General features: G+C 36.7%; 2 protein-coding genes across 3 annotated transcripts in view; both read right to left on the bottom strand.

The window, feature by feature from the left end:
* Positions 1-8,144, bottom strand: part of serinc5 (serine incorporator 5) — a 29,577-nt gene extending 21,433 nt beyond the window's left edge. The window contains exons 1-2 of one of the 2 annotated variants that reach the window (XM_067438162.1): positions 7,799-8,144; positions 1,339-1,506 (exon numbers count right to left, since the gene is read on the bottom strand). In XM_067438162.1, the coding sequence (XP_067294263.1) occupies positions 1,339-1,506; positions 7,799-7,825 (195 nt within the window). In that variant the 5' untranslated portion in view covers positions 7,826-8,144. The remainder of the gene's footprint in view (positions 1-1,338; positions 1,507-7,798) is intronic. The other variant, XM_067438161.1, reaches the window with a different exon arrangement.
* An 824-nt stretch (positions 8,145-8,968) lies between these two features.
* On the bottom strand, positions 8,969-16,139 carry cdk7 (cyclin-dependent kinase 7). The gene is made up of 12 exons (XM_067440037.1): positions 16,004-16,139; positions 15,799-15,858; positions 15,379-15,412; positions 15,127-15,194; positions 14,964-15,032; positions 14,673-14,783; positions 12,561-12,679; positions 11,575-11,674; positions 11,180-11,266; positions 9,679-9,828; positions 9,445-9,589; positions 8,969-9,126 (listed from the first exon to the last, which is right to left on the bottom strand). The coding sequence occupies exons 1-12, from the start codon at positions 16,067-16,069 to the stop codon at positions 9,098-9,100; spliced, it is 1,038 nt and encodes a 345-aa protein (XP_067296138.1). The 5' UTR covers positions 16,070-16,139; the 3' UTR covers positions 8,969-9,097.
* Between the last annotated feature and the right edge of the window lie 3,883 nt (positions 16,140-20,022).

The following is a 20,022-nucleotide window of genomic DNA, read 5'->3' as shown; positions in this document are numbered from 1 at the left end:
CTTTTCTTTAATGAATGAATGAATTAATGCATACATGCTGTCCCTACAAATGCTGTAAATGTCCCCTTTGGCAGCTGCCTATCTGCAGTCTAATAGCTGCTGTCTGTTTTTTTTTTTTTTTCAAAAATATTTTTATTAAGATTTTCTTCCTGTAAATACAATCACAATCTTGTTAATACATTTTTTTTCCATGAAAACATAGTGACTTCATTACATGAATTAAACCCCATTAAAAGGCAAAAATGAACTGTCTGTGTTTTTTAGTTTAATCAAGCAAAAGAAAAAAAAAATGTATTTACTCTTGACTGAATAACTTTAATAAGTGCTAATCTATATTTAATTTATACAGTGAAGATTTATTTAACATTTGATTACTTAAAGGGTTAGTTCACCCAAAAATGAAACTGATGTCATTAATGACTCACCCTAATGGCGTTCCACACCCGTAAGACCTCTGTTCAACTTCGGAACACAGTTTAAGAAATTTTAAATTTAGTTTTTATATTTTAAAAAGATTTGAATGGTTATGAATCAGCGTATTGATTCATGATTCAGTTCGCCAATGTCACATGATTTCAGCAGTTTGGCAAACAAATTTTTGGGTGAACCTTTAATTCAATTTCTGTACCTAATCTTTATCTAACTACTGTAAGAGATTTCCCCCGCATAATACCACAGATTTTTAATGCCTGTCATTCACAAAGTTAGAAAAATCCCTGGCCCTATTGTGTGCTCATTTATTAAAGGGATAGTTCACCCGAAAAAATGATCATTTTTTTATTATTTACGTACCCTCGTGTTGTTTCAAACCTGTATGAGTTTCTTTGATCTGCTGAACACAAAAGAAGATATTTGGAAGAATGTAACCAAGCAGATAGAGCAACCATTCACTACCATAGTAGGGGGGGAAATACTATAGTAGTGAATGGTTGCTTTATCTGCTTGGTTACAAACATTCTTCCAAATATCTTCTTTTGTGTTCAGCAGAACAAAGAAACTCATACAGGTTTGAAACAACATGAAGGTAAGTTAATAATGAAAGACATTTTCATTTTTGGGTGAACTATCCCTTTAATATTTTGGCTTTGAAGTAACTTATTATTACTATTATTTTAGTTACCAATAACAGTCCAGCACTCTCAGCTCTGATTAGCACATTTAAAACCAATTTAAACAATATTCTGCAGATTTTATCCCCAAAAAAGCCCAGACAGTATGTTTATGACTTGCCAGTTGCCACCCACTGCTTCTGACCTGAGACCAGATTTAATGGTCTTTATATATGAGGGAACCTGATACTAAAAAATGCAAACTGAGAAGCTCTGAACAAAGACTCACATGTTCTCGCATTGCCGTCTCCACAGTGGGGGACATCATGATGACACAGGTCACCGTGACCAGCATGAAGAATAGGGCGTACATGAAGCGTGTAGAGGTGGACTGTTTGATCTTGGGACAGCAGCCGCAGCACAGGGAGCAGGCAGCCGATCCACAGCAGCAGGCCAGCTGCAGAAAAACATCAGATGAGTGAGCGCGACACATGCAAGTGCTTAATAGTAACCGTTCACAAGCCATTAGAGTGATTTACAATTAAACATTGGATTTTAAAGCACATTTAAAGGTATAAAATAAGGCAGTGTGTTACTATAAAACCAAGGTCAAAGACAAAATATTTTTAAGATTAAGTCAAATTCAAATTGCAGCTAAAATAAACATACTGTTTAAAAAAGAATGGGGGGACTATGAACATCTTATTGGCTGGTTTCCCCTTTAGCAACACAAATGCCTCATTCCTATTGGCTGTAAGCAGTTGTAGAGCTGGGCTGTTACTATGAAGCAGCTTGAATCACATGACGCAAGATACAGACATAACATTTAAGATCAGATTGAGTGAATACAGGATCAGAACAAACATCCCTGGAAATCCTATAATCTCTTCAGTCTCATTTAGTCTACAGTTTGCAGACAAGTTAAGGCAAGCGGAGAAAGAGAAAAAGAGGGATGGAAAATATGATGCTTTTTATGTCCAATAGGATGTGATAATTACAAAAAGGTCATAAGATATATTTATAATATTATTAAAGTAGCTCAAATAATTTGGCGCTCAATCATTTCACATCTTGAAAATATTATTTACAGTAACATATAGTAAAAGTATAAAAAGTATGATTATTATTTAGATCTTATTCTTTTGAATAGTTTTATAATAATAATATTATGTGATGTTATATAATTTTATAAAGTACAAAATCATATACCCAGAAGTTATATTATTTTTTTATACAAACAAATGCATTGCATGATGTCAATATTATAGAGACCATATTAATATATGTTGTTTTCCAAAAACACACACTGATTTATATACTTGTTGGGAATGGGATTGTTATTTTTAAAACCTAAAAGTTAAGAAATCATGCAATAATGCTGATAAAGCTCCAGAAAGCACTAGACATCAAAGGTTCATGGATTTGACAGTAAACCGCACATCATTTTAACTATGTGATGAGACAGACAGCAGAAATAACAGCAAAGGCACACGATCTCCAACAATCAGGAGGACACATCCCCCTCTCCAGACAACAGGTGGTCAGCACGTACGACCCCGACCAACGACAGCCCCATTCCTCCACAGCACCATGGAGTCCCACTCACCGGTCAACACCGGTCGAGTCAGTGGGACAGCACTCCACATCCTCTCGCAAACAAACCATCCCCCACATCTCCTGCCCCGGAGACAGTTCTCAGCCCCCTACAAAGAGCCCTTCTCTTACCCTCTCCCGCAACCAGCAGGGGTCTGGGTGAAAGGTGGCGTAAGGACAATAACCTATGGACATTGTTTTCCTTACAATTCAGGCTGGGAATTTCTCCAGCTCCGTCCTCAGAGGTGTGTGGAGAAGCTTTTTGAAATTGCATCTAAAAGCTAAAAGAGAGTTGTGTTGCAGCAAAAAGATTCTAGGATTGTTTGTAATCCCGCTGTGTTTACACCCTGTAAAAAAGCTGACCATAAAACAAATATTTAAAGCTATTAGAGAACTGCTAGCAGCTAAAAACAGAAGGAAGGCAGTCAAACATGCACAATGAGTTTGGACTCTACAAAGAGGTAATAGAATGATTTTTTGGGGGAAAAGCTTACTTAAACTGGCTACATCAAGGCCCTATGATTTCCACCGTGAAGAAAAATATAATAATCATGCTATTTTAAAAATAATAATAAAAATACACCATAACTCATTTAAATATGTTGATTATTTGCTGCCGTTTCATTAATTGTCAAATAAAATTGTGAGCACAGAACCATTTTCCCACTTTTCCCACCATTGACAGAAATTTCCCTTATTATTATAAATTCACGATAGCACGTGAAGGCAGGATAAGACATACTTATTTCACTGAGCTATCAAGTAATGTCGAAACTCAGCGGACAATTCATCTATAGTCTCCATGTCATGAATAGCTGCTTTGTGGGTCTGTTAGCCAGGCAATTGTACAGCTGAGGCAAAAATGTATTACTTCACTGTTTGAAGTGTACACAAAAAAGTGCTCTTTTTTCCAGTGTTAAGAGTACCCATAGTAACACTGGAGTCAAACTTTTCCAACTAGAATTGCATGGCACCACGTTGATGGATGGGTGCCGATTGCTTGACAGCTTTTTCAGTTGCAAATACAGAGTAATCCAAAGGCTCATGGGACATGAGTAAACACCCTCTAATATGGTAATGGAGGGAAAGCGATAGAGATGCATAAAGGCTGTGTGGAAGGGTGAGAATGTCTCACTGCTACTCAAAAAGTCAAGACAGATAGTCCTGCCACAAACGCCACCTTTCAGTTCACTAGAAGAAGAAAAAAACTCGCTAGCTAACATTTGAAGAATGTGTAAAAATCCACATAAAGTTCCTATATGATAATGCGTATATGTTTTTTTGGCCAATTATAGTGATTTTTTTATGTGACTGGTGTTATTTTCAAGGTGTTTCATCAGTAAAAACCAAGGAGCACACTTGAGATGCTATACAGTCATTGGAGTTCTCATGTGGGAGTTCAGACAAAACAGATCATACAAAGTTACCTCAAGGCCTGATCAAGAACAGTGTGCCATTGAATTCATTACAAACAGAAAACGAGATAATGACCTTTCCGGTACAGAGCTGCAACAGTATATGAACACAGCACAATGTTACTGGGCAATAAAACACAGACATCTGAAGGAGAAAACACAATTAGATTTCCATAACATTTCCCAGCAGGACAGGGCAAAAAGACAAATTTGTAAGAACTGAGAAGCTTTTCAGATGCTTGAACACAACGAAATGCCACAAAACATCATGATATTCTGCTTCACACCATAACATTAATTCGTTTAGATTTCATCAAACTGTTATTAGATGTCTGACACTTCACCCAAAATGTTTAATTCCATTTTGCTGTCCCAGATTTATATGACCTTCTTCCTTCAGATGAACACAAACCAAGATTCTTAGAAATATAATAATCCATCCCTGTGTTTTGTTCAATCGGATCACAAGTGGACAACGCTAATGTAAACAGGGTCTAAATTCAGGATTGCTTTCGTTGTGTAAATGCTCACGTGGTCAAATGCGTTCAAACAGCCACAAAAGCCCACTGACCTAAAGCGTAAACATTATGGGAAGAGCGCTAGCTAGACATGATTTAAACTTTAGCGGCTAAAGACCTGAATTCCAAGCACGATGTTCTCACCATTCATAATTTCTAACACGCATTCAGCGTGATCTTGTGGCCAACAGAGCAGAAACACAACAAAACGCAACTTAGAGAAAGAGCTGCGTAGGTAAACCTAATTCCCCTTGCCTCAAGAGATGCGCTAGCAACTAACACTAGAGGCTAGCGTCTTTGTTAGGTTATTTATCGCCACTTCTCACTCGGAGACCCTCTACATTCGAATCCTTCTCAGAGCGGGTCAAGTAGGACCAGTTACATTTGGTGCCGTTGACCTGGAAGTGAGGTTTGGGGGGTGAGTGTAACAGATGTAGACTATACCAAGAGCTGTGCATGTAAACCTCACTCCCCTGCAAGAGGCTCATGAACCGTATGTTTGCCGATGCGACAGGTCTGTTAAAGGGGAAAATAAAAGCTATAAATGAGTGCCTCAAATAAAAGAAGTGTAAAAGAGTTTTGAAGTAACTAGTGCACAATGCAAGTCAACAGAAAAAAAAACAGGCTTTGACTGTTTTTGTCAATAAAATGAAAGTAAATGGGGTCCAAAAATAACATTGGGGCCTACTGATTTTTTTAACTGTAATAGACTAAAAAGAAAGTCAGTTTGGATCAACATGAGTGAACAGAGACAGAGATCTAATTTTTGCATGAACTAAAAATATATACATATTTAAAACTTTATAATGGAAAGTTCCGGCCGATTGCCTTCCAGTCTTCTATCGTCACTCGTGGTGGTTAAGTGTTGTTCAGTCAAAAGATGGCACCAGGCAGACAATGACAGTGGAGTCACATGTTAAAGGGTTAGTTCACCCAAAAATGAAAATTATCTCATTAATTACTCACCCTCATGTCGTTGGACACCCGTAACACCTTCGTTCATCTTCAGAACACAAATGAAGATATTTTTGTTGAAAGCTGATGGCTGAGAAAGGCTTCAGAAAGGCCTCCATTGGCATTCAGTAAATTCCCACTCACAAGACCCATAAAGGCACTAAAGACGTCGATACAAAGTCCATCTCACTACAGTGGCTGTACAATCATTTTACAATGCGACGAAAATAGTTATTGTGCGCACAAAAATCAAAATAACGACTTTATCCACCAAGTTATTGACGTGAACTTGACGCATGCGCGAGAATATGACTGCCATTCGGATACATGACCCGGAAGAGGAGGAGCGCCGCTATCGCGTGAGTTCACGTCTGAGACCTACACGGAAGACAATAACTTGGCGGATAAAGTCATTATTTCAATGCCTTTCTCAGCCATCAGCTTTCAACAAAAATATCTTCATTTGTCTTCCGAAGATGAACGAAGGTGTTACGGGTATCCAACGACATGAGGGTGAGTAATTAATGAAATCATTTTTGGGTGAAATAACCCTTTAAGCATATTAGTAGTACCGGTCAAGATAACTCGTAGTACCCTGATGAGTGGTGTTATTAATTTTGACAGTTATCTGGGAATAACATACCGCTGGAATGTGCAATTGACCAATCAGAATCAAGTATTCAACAGAGCCGTGTAATAAAATACTTTAATTGCTTTGATATTAGAACAGTATCTTGATGAAAAACTGAGCTAATGGAAAAGTGGTTAGCGCATTGGCGCATAGTGCAACTGCATCTCTGGCAAGTGGCGACCTGAGTTTGAATCCTGACTCAAGGTTGTTGCCGATCCCACTCCCCGTTCCACACCCCACGCGTTCCTGTCGGTCTCGTCTCTACTGTCCTGACCGATACAGCATGAAAAAGGCACAAAGAACAGTATCATGATTTCAACCATATAAGGCTCATTGAATATGGTCTCTCCTTGTTGTGAGGTTACTCAGTGCTCATTGGGATACGGAATCTACAAATGATAATAAACGCTGCTGTTGGCGATGGCGAAAAGAGGGAATCAATTACTGTCAAAGTTGAATCAACAGTTAAACTAAGCGGGTTATCTAATGATAGCAATTAGTCAACAAACACAGAGTACGTGCCACCCCCCCCCTTCCTCCACACCATTTGTGGGGCCACTGGCTCCTGACAAGCTTAGTACTAATGAGACAACACTATTGATGCTAAACACTGACTGCTAGCTCTCGCTTTCCACTGCTAATCTTATGCAAACAAGCAGCCACATGGATCCAACCAGGAAATGAAAAGACCACCCGCGGACACCACCATGTACAAAGGGGCTACAAGACCCTCAAAAAAATTAGTACACTGAGAAAGTAGATAATTACATTATCAGTATAACTCCATATTTAGAACTGAAGGGTTTCCTGGTGGAACGTCCAATAACATATTTTGATCAAATTTCATTTACAAAAAATATAGCTCATTTGAAAACAAAGACATATTTGTCAAAATGTTAAATGAGAACAAAAGGAACATAAAAACAGTGATGACAATTTGCTGACCCTTAGAAGATAAAATTCTTAATGGATAACACTTGCACAACCGTTAATGGGAAGATATATTTTAAAGCCAGTGGAAACATTACCCTGCAGAAGATAGATTAAACATATATATATTTAAATAAAAAAATAAACCAGCCCAAGATGGTTTTGCTCATTTTATGTGCATTTTATGTTATGCTGGTCTTTCAGCCAAGCCAAACTGGTGTTTAGCTTAATTCAGCCAGACACAAGCTGAAAAATGGGACTAAAACCTGGAAATTAAAAACAGGACCAAAAACAGGCTGGTTTAAGCTCCCACCACCCCCCACAGTAACATTACATGATGAGCTTCATAGTCATAAGGGCTTCACATAAATAAATAACTGATAAATAAATACTGGACTAAAATAAGGAGTTTAAACATCTATATACGAAATATCTATGCAATAATGAAGTAAAGCAAATGTACTATCAAGAACGCATGAAATACAGGGAACAAACAAGGATGACAATATATATAAACTACGTGTATACTTAAAACTGACACATTAACAAATACAACAATTAAATATTTAAAAAGAATGAAAGTTTTATTATTGAACTTTTTCAGAATTAAATGCTACAGAAAATAATTTGAAATGGGAGAAACGGAGTGCATCGCGCTGTTCACGACGGTGATGTATCTACGGCATGTACAGTCAATGCATCACTTACCTGAGACACACAACACGGGGTACACATTCTGGCAGCGAGGCAAATCCTCCTTTACACGCACTAATCCAGTTCAAATGATGTGCTCGTGGGATTCTAAATAACGCGACCGTGGTTCGTGTCTTCTGCTCTCGTGCTCTCGCGACCAGTCCTGCACGCGCGTCGCTGCTGTTCACAATAGGCTGTGACGTGTGCGAGGCTGCGAGCAAGAGCCGTCTGGGTCTGCGTGCGGAAGTACTCTGCGAAATGATGGCCTCGATAAATCGGAAATCAGAGCAGTTTGGGGTTTCAGTCGTGCTTTGTTGTTTAAGCCCATTTGGTATTGATCTTGCATCAAAATCAAATAAAAATCCTCAGTGTATATCACTTCCGCTATCGTCATAATGTGAGGTTTCCAATTTCCCTTGACCACAATGACAATGGAAAACATGTATTTAAAGCTCTACTGCAGCTTCAAATCTTACTAGGGAACAGAAGCGAGTTTTAGCTATGTATCTGTTATTCTAATTTGGCTATCGCTGTTTTAGATTATGCCAAAAATGTGGTTTTACTTGTTTTGTTTACATGCTGTATGGCTGATGGTTGGGAGTTTTGTTTGGATTTCTCTCCAGTTGGCTGACAGTGGCAGCAAAAAGAATGCCTTTCCCTCATTGTGTTTGACACCATATGCAAGTTGCACAGAACATCTGTTTTCAACAGTAGGTGATTGGTTTCAATAAACTACCTTTAGGTTGAGACAAAGTATTTGTGTAATACTAATGGGTTTTAGATGGTCTTTGGTTATAGATATGCCATCTGTACATTTTCAAACTCTCATCATAATCACAAAGTGGATATTGGTAAAGGGTAGCCAGTTCAGGGCTGAGACAACAGCACCTCCCTCAGGACTACTGATGCAGTTTCAAAACAAATCAAACTGCCTTAAACTACACTGGACAGAGCAATCTGTAAACTATTAACAAGGTTTTGAAAAAAAGAACTATACATTAAATCCTTACAAGCATAATTTATAATAATTAAAACTATTGTATTATTTTAAATGATTACTTAAAATGTATTGTATATGTTCTTTGTAAATTATAAAATGATTACTAAATGTACTCATGACAAATGTGGGTGATGTGCATAACTAATTAAAACAGACAAAAGGCAAAACTATTTTTTTTTTATAATTTAATATTTATAGTACATAAAAAAATAATAGAAAAAACTGACTGACACATAAATACGTTCATTCAGCAACTGTTTCCATTCATGCAGGACCACAGCAGCACCAGTGGAAGAAAACAGCATCCAAATCACTCAGAACACCAGTTTCTTTTTAAGGGTACCTACAAAAAAATGGAATAGGAATAATAATAATAAAAAAAAAAATAAACATTCAAATTTCAAACTTCATTACCATCTGTGACACCATTTTCATTACACATCCATTATAAATCGGTGTAATCTAAACAGAGTGACAAATCCATTAGTCTCACAAAACACACGAAATCATTGAAGAATGCAGTTAAGCAGCACTGGAATTGATTATTCTCAACAAATAAGCATTTCCCTAGGAACACTGTGTAATAAACAACATTGATAAAATTAAAGAAAGAAAAGTGCTATCGGACGCATTTATCAAGTGTTTGTGCATGTTTATTCACCCTGTTCAATACTGTCACGTTTTCTCTTGATTCCAATCATCAGGTTTTCTTTCTCTTTCAGGGCTTCTGTTGAGGAGTTTGGTCTGGGAAGCTGAGGTCCTGGGGTTGGTCCTGGTCTATTGCTGAAATACCTCATCTTCAAAGCCTGAAACGAGAGTATCCATTCCCTTCATTCAGTCCCTCTAATGTAGATTAAGCTTTAAGCAGTAAGATTAAGTTGATTAAACTGCGCACCTGTGAAGCTGTAGTGCGTGTGCAGGGGTTAAAGGTGAATAACCCCTTCAGGAGCTCCAGAAGGTCATCGCCAGCTGCGCTGAAGATGTGCTCCAGTGGTGTGCCAGGAAATAGTTTAAATGACACATAGTCTGGGAGACTGGACATCCCCTGAAAAACCAACCAGCACAAATCGCTTATTCTAACTCTAATAAATATACAGATTTCTCAAAGATGGTACATATGCAACATTATTGATGTGTCCTTTAGAGCATCTCAAGTAAAGGCCCAGTCACACTAAGAGCGATAAAGATATAGGTAAAAAAAAAATTTTACAGTCATGTTCCCCATGTACATAGGTATAACTAGGTACTAACCTTGAACCTACCCCTAAACCTAACCTTAACCTTAATATTAGCTACCTTATATTAACCAGTACTTTCTTAGGCAAGTACACTGTAAGTACATGCAAGTCTGCGACTGCGCGTACTGTAAAACCATAAATCGTTCTAAATTTGAAAGAACAGCAGAGTCTAGACCACAACAATAATTAAAGCTACAAGCAGCAATGAAAGAGCCCTCACATCCATGGCTATGACCATTCGGTGGCCTCAGGAAACCAGTGAATGGTGGGGGACATGCATATAAGTGAGTATATATATAGGAGAAATATGGCCAAGTCACTTCGATGTGCCACACTCTCTTCTGCCAGCAGGTAGCACTTTGTCTATAACCGAATATTGGCATGTAGATTGATAGGCCGAGCAATTCCAATAGGGTCCTCACACCATCTGTGCTCGGGGGACTAATGAATGACGCGATAAAGAACAATATCATTTAAATCACTTTCAGATTTGTTTTTCCTGATGACAATAAAATATTGACAGCCAATCATAATCTTTCTTTAAAGAGCTTGAGCATTTAAAGTGACTGACAACACTGCATCTTAAAATAAAAAAAATGCTAAAATAGTTAATTTTATAGTTATCATTCTTTGTGTGAACGGGCCTTTATTATTTGCTTTCTTATGGAAATTAAGCTTAAAGCTACACTGTATGATATTTTCCCCCATCTAGCGGTGAAAAGGTATATGACCATCCAGTGAATAATAGTTTCTGTTCCTCTCAATTCTGATTTCGTTTGAACTCCTACGGTGGCTGATTTAGTCCAAGATTAACATGGCAATCCCCCTCTTCACATTCGACACGGTGCCATCGAGTGTTAAAACGCGAAAGGCGAAGCTTGAATTTACGGGTATGTCCCTCTTTGGCTAATGTACTTTCAAGATGGAGGGGCAACATGGCGACCAGCATTCGAACCCCTCACCCGTATGTATTTTCAATGGCATATTATAAACTTATGAGAATACTTTATTACTTGAAAGAAGTAAATATACGTTAATGAGCACATATATTTTTGAAAGAACTAAGTGTTTCTAGCTAAGAATAAACTAAAAAAGTTACACAGTGTAGATTTAAGTAAAACTCTCTCAATTACAAATAATTAGATAACTACAACTTACAGGCCATGTGTCCTCTGTTGGTGTTCCCAAAGCTTCAAATATCTTTGTCAGCTGGTCCAAGTCGGAATCTCCCGCTAAAAATGGCAACTAAAAAACAAGAACAAATCATTCTTGAAGTCACCACAAAGTCAAACTGGAAAGTGCTAGTTTATGGAATATTGCAGTATTTAATTTTCATAAGCCCTAATAGTCTAAGCCCTTCATAAGCCCTTAGTTTGAGTAGCTATTTCACATATACATAACAATAGAAAAGACGATCACCACTTCCATTTCCATGACGAACTTCCATTTCCATGACGAACTTCCATTTCCATGACTTTAAAATACACATTAATGGTCTGACAGGTTTTCAAAAGAGCCAGATGCCTTTACAAACACTGAACGAAGACACTTACCCTGAGTAAAAGTTCAGCAAGAATGCAGCCAACTGCCCACATGTCCACACCCACACCGTACATCCTGGCCCCGAAGAGCAGCTCTGGGGCACGATACCATCTGAGATCACGCAGTGTAAAAAAAATTAAAAATAGAATTAATAATAATTAAAAAAATAGATATATTTATTAATACATACATTATTAATGAAACCATACATGGACATGAAGACTAGACATGTATCAAAGGTCACAGATGTTTTTTAAGAACTTGTTCATGTCTCTTAAGCCTAAGCTTAAAAAATCAGAATCAGAACAGGGCACAGTTCGTATGAAAAATTGGTAATGTGAAAGCTGTCATGTGGACATGTGAGCACACCAGTACCACACCATACCTGGAGGAGGTCCATATTCCACCAGTAGGAATATAGTGTGGCCCCTTTAAGAGATGTGCGTTCACTATTGAACTGCCGGTAGTTTGTGTGTGCCGAGATTCATGCGGGAGCACTCTTGTTCAGAAAAGTAACCTGCACATTTGTTTTAGCTGATTGTAATGTATTTAGTTCAAAAAAACACATGTAGTGCAAGCGGCGATGGTGTTAATGATTTACCGGACATGAACGAGAGAGAGCTTGCAGTGCATCCAGCTCAGACTGCAGAGAAAATGCTCAGTAAAAAAAACAACATACTTTTCTTTCGACCTGGAGTTTACTAAAAGTTAACCCTTTTCTTTCCCTATTAATGTTTGCTGATCTCAATTTCTCCAACTACAGGCCATGGATCAAACAGAAAATGTGCGCTGCATTAATAAAATTAGGGCCATTAAAATTAATTTGCATTAATTTAGTTGAGCTATTAACGCGTTAATTTTGACAGCCCTAATATTATATATATATATATATATATATATATATATATATATATATATATATATATATATATATCAATTGCATAATAAACAAGAACCAACTAATATAACATCAGAATTATAAGAGACTTCTACAAACCTTGTAACAACTTGATGTGTATACACTCTATTCGGGCTTCCAAATGCTTTGGCTAAGCCAAAATCAGCAAGCTTTAAGACTCCATTCTCATCTAGTAGCAAATTATTGGGTTTCAGGTCCTAAAAAAGGGAAGAAAAAATAATCATGATGACTGAAGGTGCCCTTATTATTCAGGAACTCCCAATTTGGGAATCAAGTAGTAAACTACAATGCAAAAGTTTGGGCTTGGTAAGATTTTTTTGTTTTTGAGAGTAGTCTCTTATGCTCACTAATGTATGAACGCTTGTTTTCCTCCTGTGATAAAAAAAAAAATATTTGTGACTTTGTATCCCACAATCCTGAATTTTGGTTCTCAGAATTGTGATATAAACTCGCAACAGCGAGATATAAAGTCGGTGTTATTCTAAAAAATAATGTCAAAATTGCAACATATACACCCGTAATTGCGAGAACTTTTGAAAGGGGGATTCTGAAATCCACTGCCGCCTTTAATTTACCTGCATATATCCTAATTAAAATTAATAAAGCCTAAAATCATATTTATCTTCCTATATTATTATAATTATTCTTTCCAGTTATGATTTTACTTAATTAATTGAACTACTGATTGTTTGTTCTTCCTTTATTTTTTCTAAAGTTTGTGTTTGGTCTCTGGGTGGTGACTAAGGGTCTGTCCTAGGGATGTGTGATGTGTCACTAAACAGTTGATTTCCGCTTCACATTTCCTTTCACTTAAGAAAACACTAAAGAGAGATTAAGGCCCTGTCCACACGAACACGGGTATTTTCAAAACCGCAGCTTTTTCTACGCGGTTTGGCTGTTCGTCCACACGCAAACGCTGTATCCAGTTACTGAAACCGGACTTTTTTGAAAACTCCGGCCAGGGTGAAGATTTTTAGAAACTCTGGTTACAGTGTTGTCGTGTAGATGGTGAAACCGGAGATTTCGGCTTTTTAAGTCGAAGTGCGCACCGCTCTCTCCTATGTTTGACGTCAGATTTTCCACATTATCTCCTTTTGATTTACGTGTGTCGAGTCTATGCGGTGGATTCTAACGCTTGTCACATACGCTATAGCCTACAGATACATGTTCAGTTATTTCATTGTATTGCAGAAAAAAGTCGCCAGAATGCAATAATACAAAATAGTAAAGCAAGTGTGTGAAGCTATTACAGTCCACTTCGGCCCTGCACCTGTACAGTTACCTGTCACTAAGTCCAAAGTAAAGGAACTTGTAGAAGGGTTTCACTTGAGCTCATGGCATCCCTCAGTCAGTGCAATGTGCATCGGTGCCGTGGATGGGACCCATGTGGAAATCAGGCAGCCAATCATAGTGTAGTTTTGCGTTCTCATGTGGACAGATTTTTTTTTAAAACCGTGCTCGTGTGGACGCGATTGTTTTTTAAAACGGAGGAGGAAAAACTCCGGTAATAAAAATACCCGTGTACGTGTGGACTAGGCCTAATATTGCCTATACAAATGTCTGTCCCTCTCACTGAGAGCAAGCACACGTTATCAGTATATTTTCGGAAACTTTCGCGTCTAATTGAAGTGAACACACGTACACGTCTTCCCCTTTTCACTACTGTTCTTGGGTCATAAACTGTTAATCCCTAACAATTGGCTCATACCAGGGCAACATTTATTTGATCAAAAACGTTAATATTCTATTATTAATTAATATTTGACAGTATTAGTGCAGTAAGACTACTGTTTGTCAGGCTTTTAGTGGGTGCGCGCAGCTCATGTTAAAACTGTGTGCAAGCACGCAAATTAAATGATTTTAATGGCAAGGCTTTAAAACGCATACAAATAATGAACTTTGGTGATTGCGAATAACTGTAGTGCCCTGTGACACTACAGAGAACTCTCTGACACCAGCTTTTCAGGTGTGGCTAAACAACCCCCTACTTTAGAGCATATGATTGGATATTTGCTCATATCAGCGCGTAGACTCACAGGCAACCTCAAACAGAGCTGAAATAAACTGAGAGAAATATTTCAATTTCAAACAAAGATTATTATTTTCTTTTTTTTAATCTTACTGACCGCAAACCTTTGACCAGCAGTGTAAATAATTAAAAACACACATGCAGATATCGCTTTGCCTCACCCTGTGCAGGATCCAGTGATTGTGCATGTATTCCAGACCTTGTAAGGTCATTAGAATGTACGCCTTTATATTGGCAGGTGTCAACACGAGACTGGTGTCCTTTATGATCACCTGAAACAGACCATAATGCAACATTATTCATTGTCAAAGCACTGACCAAACAAATTAAAGGGCTGACAAACAACATGCTTATTTTGTGTTGACATTGACTTTTATTCTTAATGGTTAAGGTTTGTTGTTGAAGTTACTGAAAAGAACAATCAACTTCCAAGAGCATTACTCTGCCGTCACCTCGAGATCTGTCTCCATAAAGTCAAAGACAAGACTGATATTGGATTTGTGTCCAAAAGCATCCAGGAGCTGAAAGCAAAAACAGGTTCAATAATGTAAGTATTATGTCATAATTAAGAACAACAAATAAAAAAAGATTTACACGCATATAGATATGACTTACACCAATAATGTTCGGATGACTGAGCTCTTGCAACAACTTAATCTCTCTAAGAGCTGTTCTGTTGATGCCTGGAAGAGAAGAGAGTAACAGAAGAAATATGCATTATACCAATGTATGTGTATTATATATATATATATATATATATATATATATATATATATATATATATATATATATATATATATATATATATATATATATATATATATATATATATATATAATTAAAATTTAAGATCGTTCTAAAGCGCACCATCTTTAGCCTCGGTTCTGTGTCCCACTTTTATCTGCAAACAAGAAATTCACATTTTGACATGATGGTACTACAGAATGATAAAAACAAAATAACAAATCTTTACAATAAGGTCTCAAACATGATTTAATAATATAATTTTAAAGCATTCACTAATCTTTGTTAGTAAAAATAGAATTGCTCATTGTGTTAATGTTAGTTTGACAGTGCATTAATTATTAGTAATTAATGTATTAGTAAATGTTACACTTAACATCAGCTAAGATAAATAAATGCAGTATTGTTTATCGTTAGTTCATCTATAACAAACTATTCAACTGAGTTAGCAAAATAACAAGCAAATATGATCAAAAGTGATTCTTGCAACTGTTAGTCAATAAAGGGATTGATTCACTTATTGTGTTAACTTAAGTGCCTTACCTTTTTAATAGCAACAATGGTGTTTGTGGTTTTGTCTCTTGCCTTGTAAACAGTTGCAAACTGCAAAATAATGGTACAACATGATCTGTGTACAACGCATTGATAAAACTGAAGATTAACATACAGCTGCAAGAGCTGCAAGCGGTTCTATTTTATCCTATTCGATCGAACAACAGCTCGGAAATATCAAAGTTACGTTGTTTACCTGTCCTTCACCCAGAAAGTCCAGCTTTTCATAGCGCTTCGCTCTAGACTTTACATCTAATGCCATGATATCAACTGTAAAACTTCTCTTTGTGAAAGCACACTTGTGTTAAAGAGCACTTTATACTTCCGGGTCAAATAAAAGTCCCAAATAAAAGTGGAAATATGGTGGAAACGGAAAATTCAAATGTTCAACAGGATGTGTATTGGGTCGGATGTCTATTTGCCTATTTTAAATAAATGATTTTATCATATTTTATTATTCATATTCATAATTTGATTTAGTTTTTGAATCAACAAACAATATTACAAAATATAAAATTAACGCACACAGATTTTAGGGGCACAGCCAGTATTTTAATTGAGGCACAGAATTATATTTTAAATGTAGGCTAAGCCATTTTGCAGTTTATTGAGGGCCCCGACCCTCAGAATCGCTGATATAAAGACCTCTGTTAGAATATGAGTTCATGACGAATTTTTTCATAAGAAAATCCATAATTATACATATTATCTTGCGTGCCTTAATGAGTCATCTCATTTCAAATAGTTGCTTTCATCATTTAATCAGAAATCGATGTTGCGCATTCCGACATTAATAGATTAATTCCTGCAGAGGGCGCTGTTGTCAATGCAAGAACACGCACCACACATGCCTGTTTAACTAGAAACTAAATATTAACAAATAATTATTATACAATAGAATTTAAAAGCATAATCCAACCTAAGCCCATTATGGTTCCACAAGTCCTATTATGTGTAAATATCAAGTGAAAGATGATCTAATTATCTATACTCTATCTCCTGTTTTACAATCTTATTTATTTCTCCGCCAATGTTTATAGGATAATTTTAGCTGATTCAGCCGATGAAAAAAGTTTTTATTTTATTTTATTTTTTTAGATTAATTTAAGGAGTCTGTCAGTGGTCGTTCAATTTTTCTATTCAGTGTTCTGTTTAGCCTATTCTTTTCAGGCACAAATATGTGCACACTATATTTCGATTTTAGCTCACGTGCATATTCAACCAGGAGTGGGAGCATTATTCTTTTATTGACACAATCATGGGTCTTCACACAAGAATTTTGATTGATCGTAGGCTAGTACACTTAGGTGACTTAACAGTCTGTCTGTAAAGTGTAATTATTACACAATTGTTCTTTTAAAACATATTTGTCCTTTATATACCTTTTTGTTTGACTTGTTTACTGTACGCCTTATATCTCCATCAGAAGTTTCCCATCTCAACAGGAAGTGGTTAGAGCAAGCTCTGTTCTTATGAAGACGCCCACTTCCTTTGACTTTGATAAACACATTTGTGGTTTTGTGCACTAACCCCATCAGATAAATTTTCTTAACTGCTGCTAAACCCAATGTCCCCAAATTACAGAATTACTTCTGACTGGTTTAAAATAAAGATACCTATAGCATCAGTTTGGTGAAGTAGTGAGTTTGTTTGATTGGTGAGAATACAATCATAGTTAAATTATGTGGTCATTCATTTGCTTTAGAAACACCAGAGACTCTTTTGGTATCAGCTGCATCAGACTGGCCTCATTTGAAATGAGTGGTGCAGCTCCTTTGTTTTCTGTAGGTGCTTTGAATATAAATCAGAATATCTGTAACAAAACAAAAAGTCATTAGAATCAAATAGGTTTTTTTTTTCACACTTGTATTTAAATGTACATACATTTATTGAAAGCAGCAATGAACGACAGAGGTCCATTGTCAACACAAGTTTCAGTCATCGTCTTCTGGAGTTTGTTCATTTTAGAACTTCTAGATTTAATGGTGCGAATCTACAATGACTTTGAGACAGTCATTCTGAAGAACAGGTGAGCAACGTTAGATAATTGTGAAACTGTGCAAATTAAAACAATTAAAAACGTATTAAGAACGTTTTGTTTGTTATTGTCATGGACTGATATTGACATATTTTTGTCTGTAGATCTGTACATTTCTAAAACCCTCTCATCTGTTAACAAGTCTCATCTGAAAATGAAATTATGATAACTTATTTATTGTCAAGTTGTCCATTTGCTTAGAATATCAAAACTCATTTTAAATAGGTAAAACTAATTCTCAAAAGCATAAAATGAGCTGCATGGTAACTTGCTCACAGTCTTATAAAGGTTTCAATCTTTAAATTATTTATTTTTGCTACAACACTTCAGCCACAATCCGGGACCTGTTCTGCAACCAGCAGCTGTTGCTTCTTGAGACTCTGCATGTAACTTGTTTGCTCATGCTGCGGAAGGACTTACAATAAAACCACATATTAGTGTGAGAAACAAACTGCTTATGAAAACCGCTCTCTTCACACATCTGAGGACTAACTCAACATTCGGTCTCACTTTGTGTCTTTAAGACAAATACTTCTTGATGCAGAGATACCACTTTTTCCAGAACAAATCCGATACTGATACTTTCATTTTGTAGTGATACCGAGTACCGTATTACCTGTATTTTCATTGCAGTTTTAAAAATACTGGGCAGAGAAACCAAAATACGAATCATATTAGTTGGTTTAGCAAATATATATTTCCCTCAGTTATTTTCGTGCAATTATGTCTGTTAAAATTTTTATAAGAGCTACTGTTACTTTATTGCTCTCATATTTTATCTTTAATTTAAAGGTGCAGTGTGTGATTTTTAGCGACATCTAGCGGTGAGGTTGTGAATTGCATCCCACCCACCTTTCGGGATTATTACTAACCTACAGAGACATAGAGAAGCTATGGTGGCCGACGCAGGACAAAAATGTCATCGGAGCGCCGAGAGTGACTAGCGTGATGAGAGCAGTTTGTCCGCTTAGGGCTACTATAGAAACATGACGGCGATTTCACTGTGAGGAATACAAATTTTCTTTTATTTTTTGCGCACAAAAAGTATTCTCGTTGTTTCATTAAATTAAGGTTGAACCACTGGAGTCACATGGACAATTTTAACAATGTTTTTAATACATTTCTAGTACGTATAATACACCATAAAGTGCGAATCATATGCATGTGAAAAACTGCGTACCATATACACGCCAAAACTCATTTTGGCGTATACATTCCACAAGATTGCACACTCGTACTATTTATACGCATTTTCGTGAGATCAAGCTTAAACATCTCATTATGTACCTCAAACTGAGCAGCATCAATGTTCTGGTTTAATCTTGCAAGGTTTCATCTGACTCACGCTGGAATTGATGAATTGGTGTGAATAGACTCTCCGTTACGGGCTAAGCATGCCTTACTGTTAAACTTAGCTGTTAATGGAGGGGACAGAAATTCAGATTTCAGCAAAAAGATAAACAAAGAAAATAAACAAAACTCTTAGGGGTTTGGAACGACATGAGGGTGAATAATTAATGACAGAATTTTTATTCTATTGTTACTATCCCTTTAACGTTTTCTCAGACAAGCAGATGCAATCAGACCTGTTTTCCTGTTCGTTCATGTGATGTTATTAAACGAGTGCATGCACATCACACAAACCTCGAAACTCTCTACTCGTGGTATCCATGGCAACTTTTTCACAAGGAAAATCATTAAACCTCTTTGAATAATCGGCAGCATCATTGATTTTCAAGGTTGACCAATGAGAACTATTTACTAACACAGTCGAGACATTGATTGGCCGTCAAGGGAGCAGATGCTGACCTCTATATTGAAGAGGTCTCAGAGTGTCATTACATTCTCTCTCAATCAATACACAGCTCAGATATAAACACCCATCCTGTCTAAAGGCCAAAAGAGGTGAATAATGTGGAGGATGAGTGATGACAGTTCACTGTTAAATATGCCTTCTTTAAATCAAATATAGCCTTAAGCTGCATGTGCCAATTGAAAGAATATTTTGGTCTGACAATAGTCACTTAGAGAGAGAAGAATAAAACAAAAAAGGGTTAATGTGAGCCGCTTAATCTATAACAATTTGGATTGTATGATAATATAGCCTAATGAATTTGCTCATTGATTATAAAGATGAACAAGTTATAAATGGACGGATATGAAAATCAATTAGGCTA

This window comes from Pseudorasbora parva, chromosome 3, assembly GCF_024679245.1.
Source record: "Pseudorasbora parva isolate DD20220531a chromosome 3, ASM2467924v1, whole genome shotgun sequence".
Taxonomy (NCBI): domain Eukaryota; kingdom Metazoa; phylum Chordata; class Actinopteri; order Cypriniformes; family Gobionidae; genus Pseudorasbora; species Pseudorasbora parva.
The sequence above is the reverse complement of the archived record's forward strand: the minus strand, read 5'-3'. Positions and strand labels throughout refer to the sequence as shown.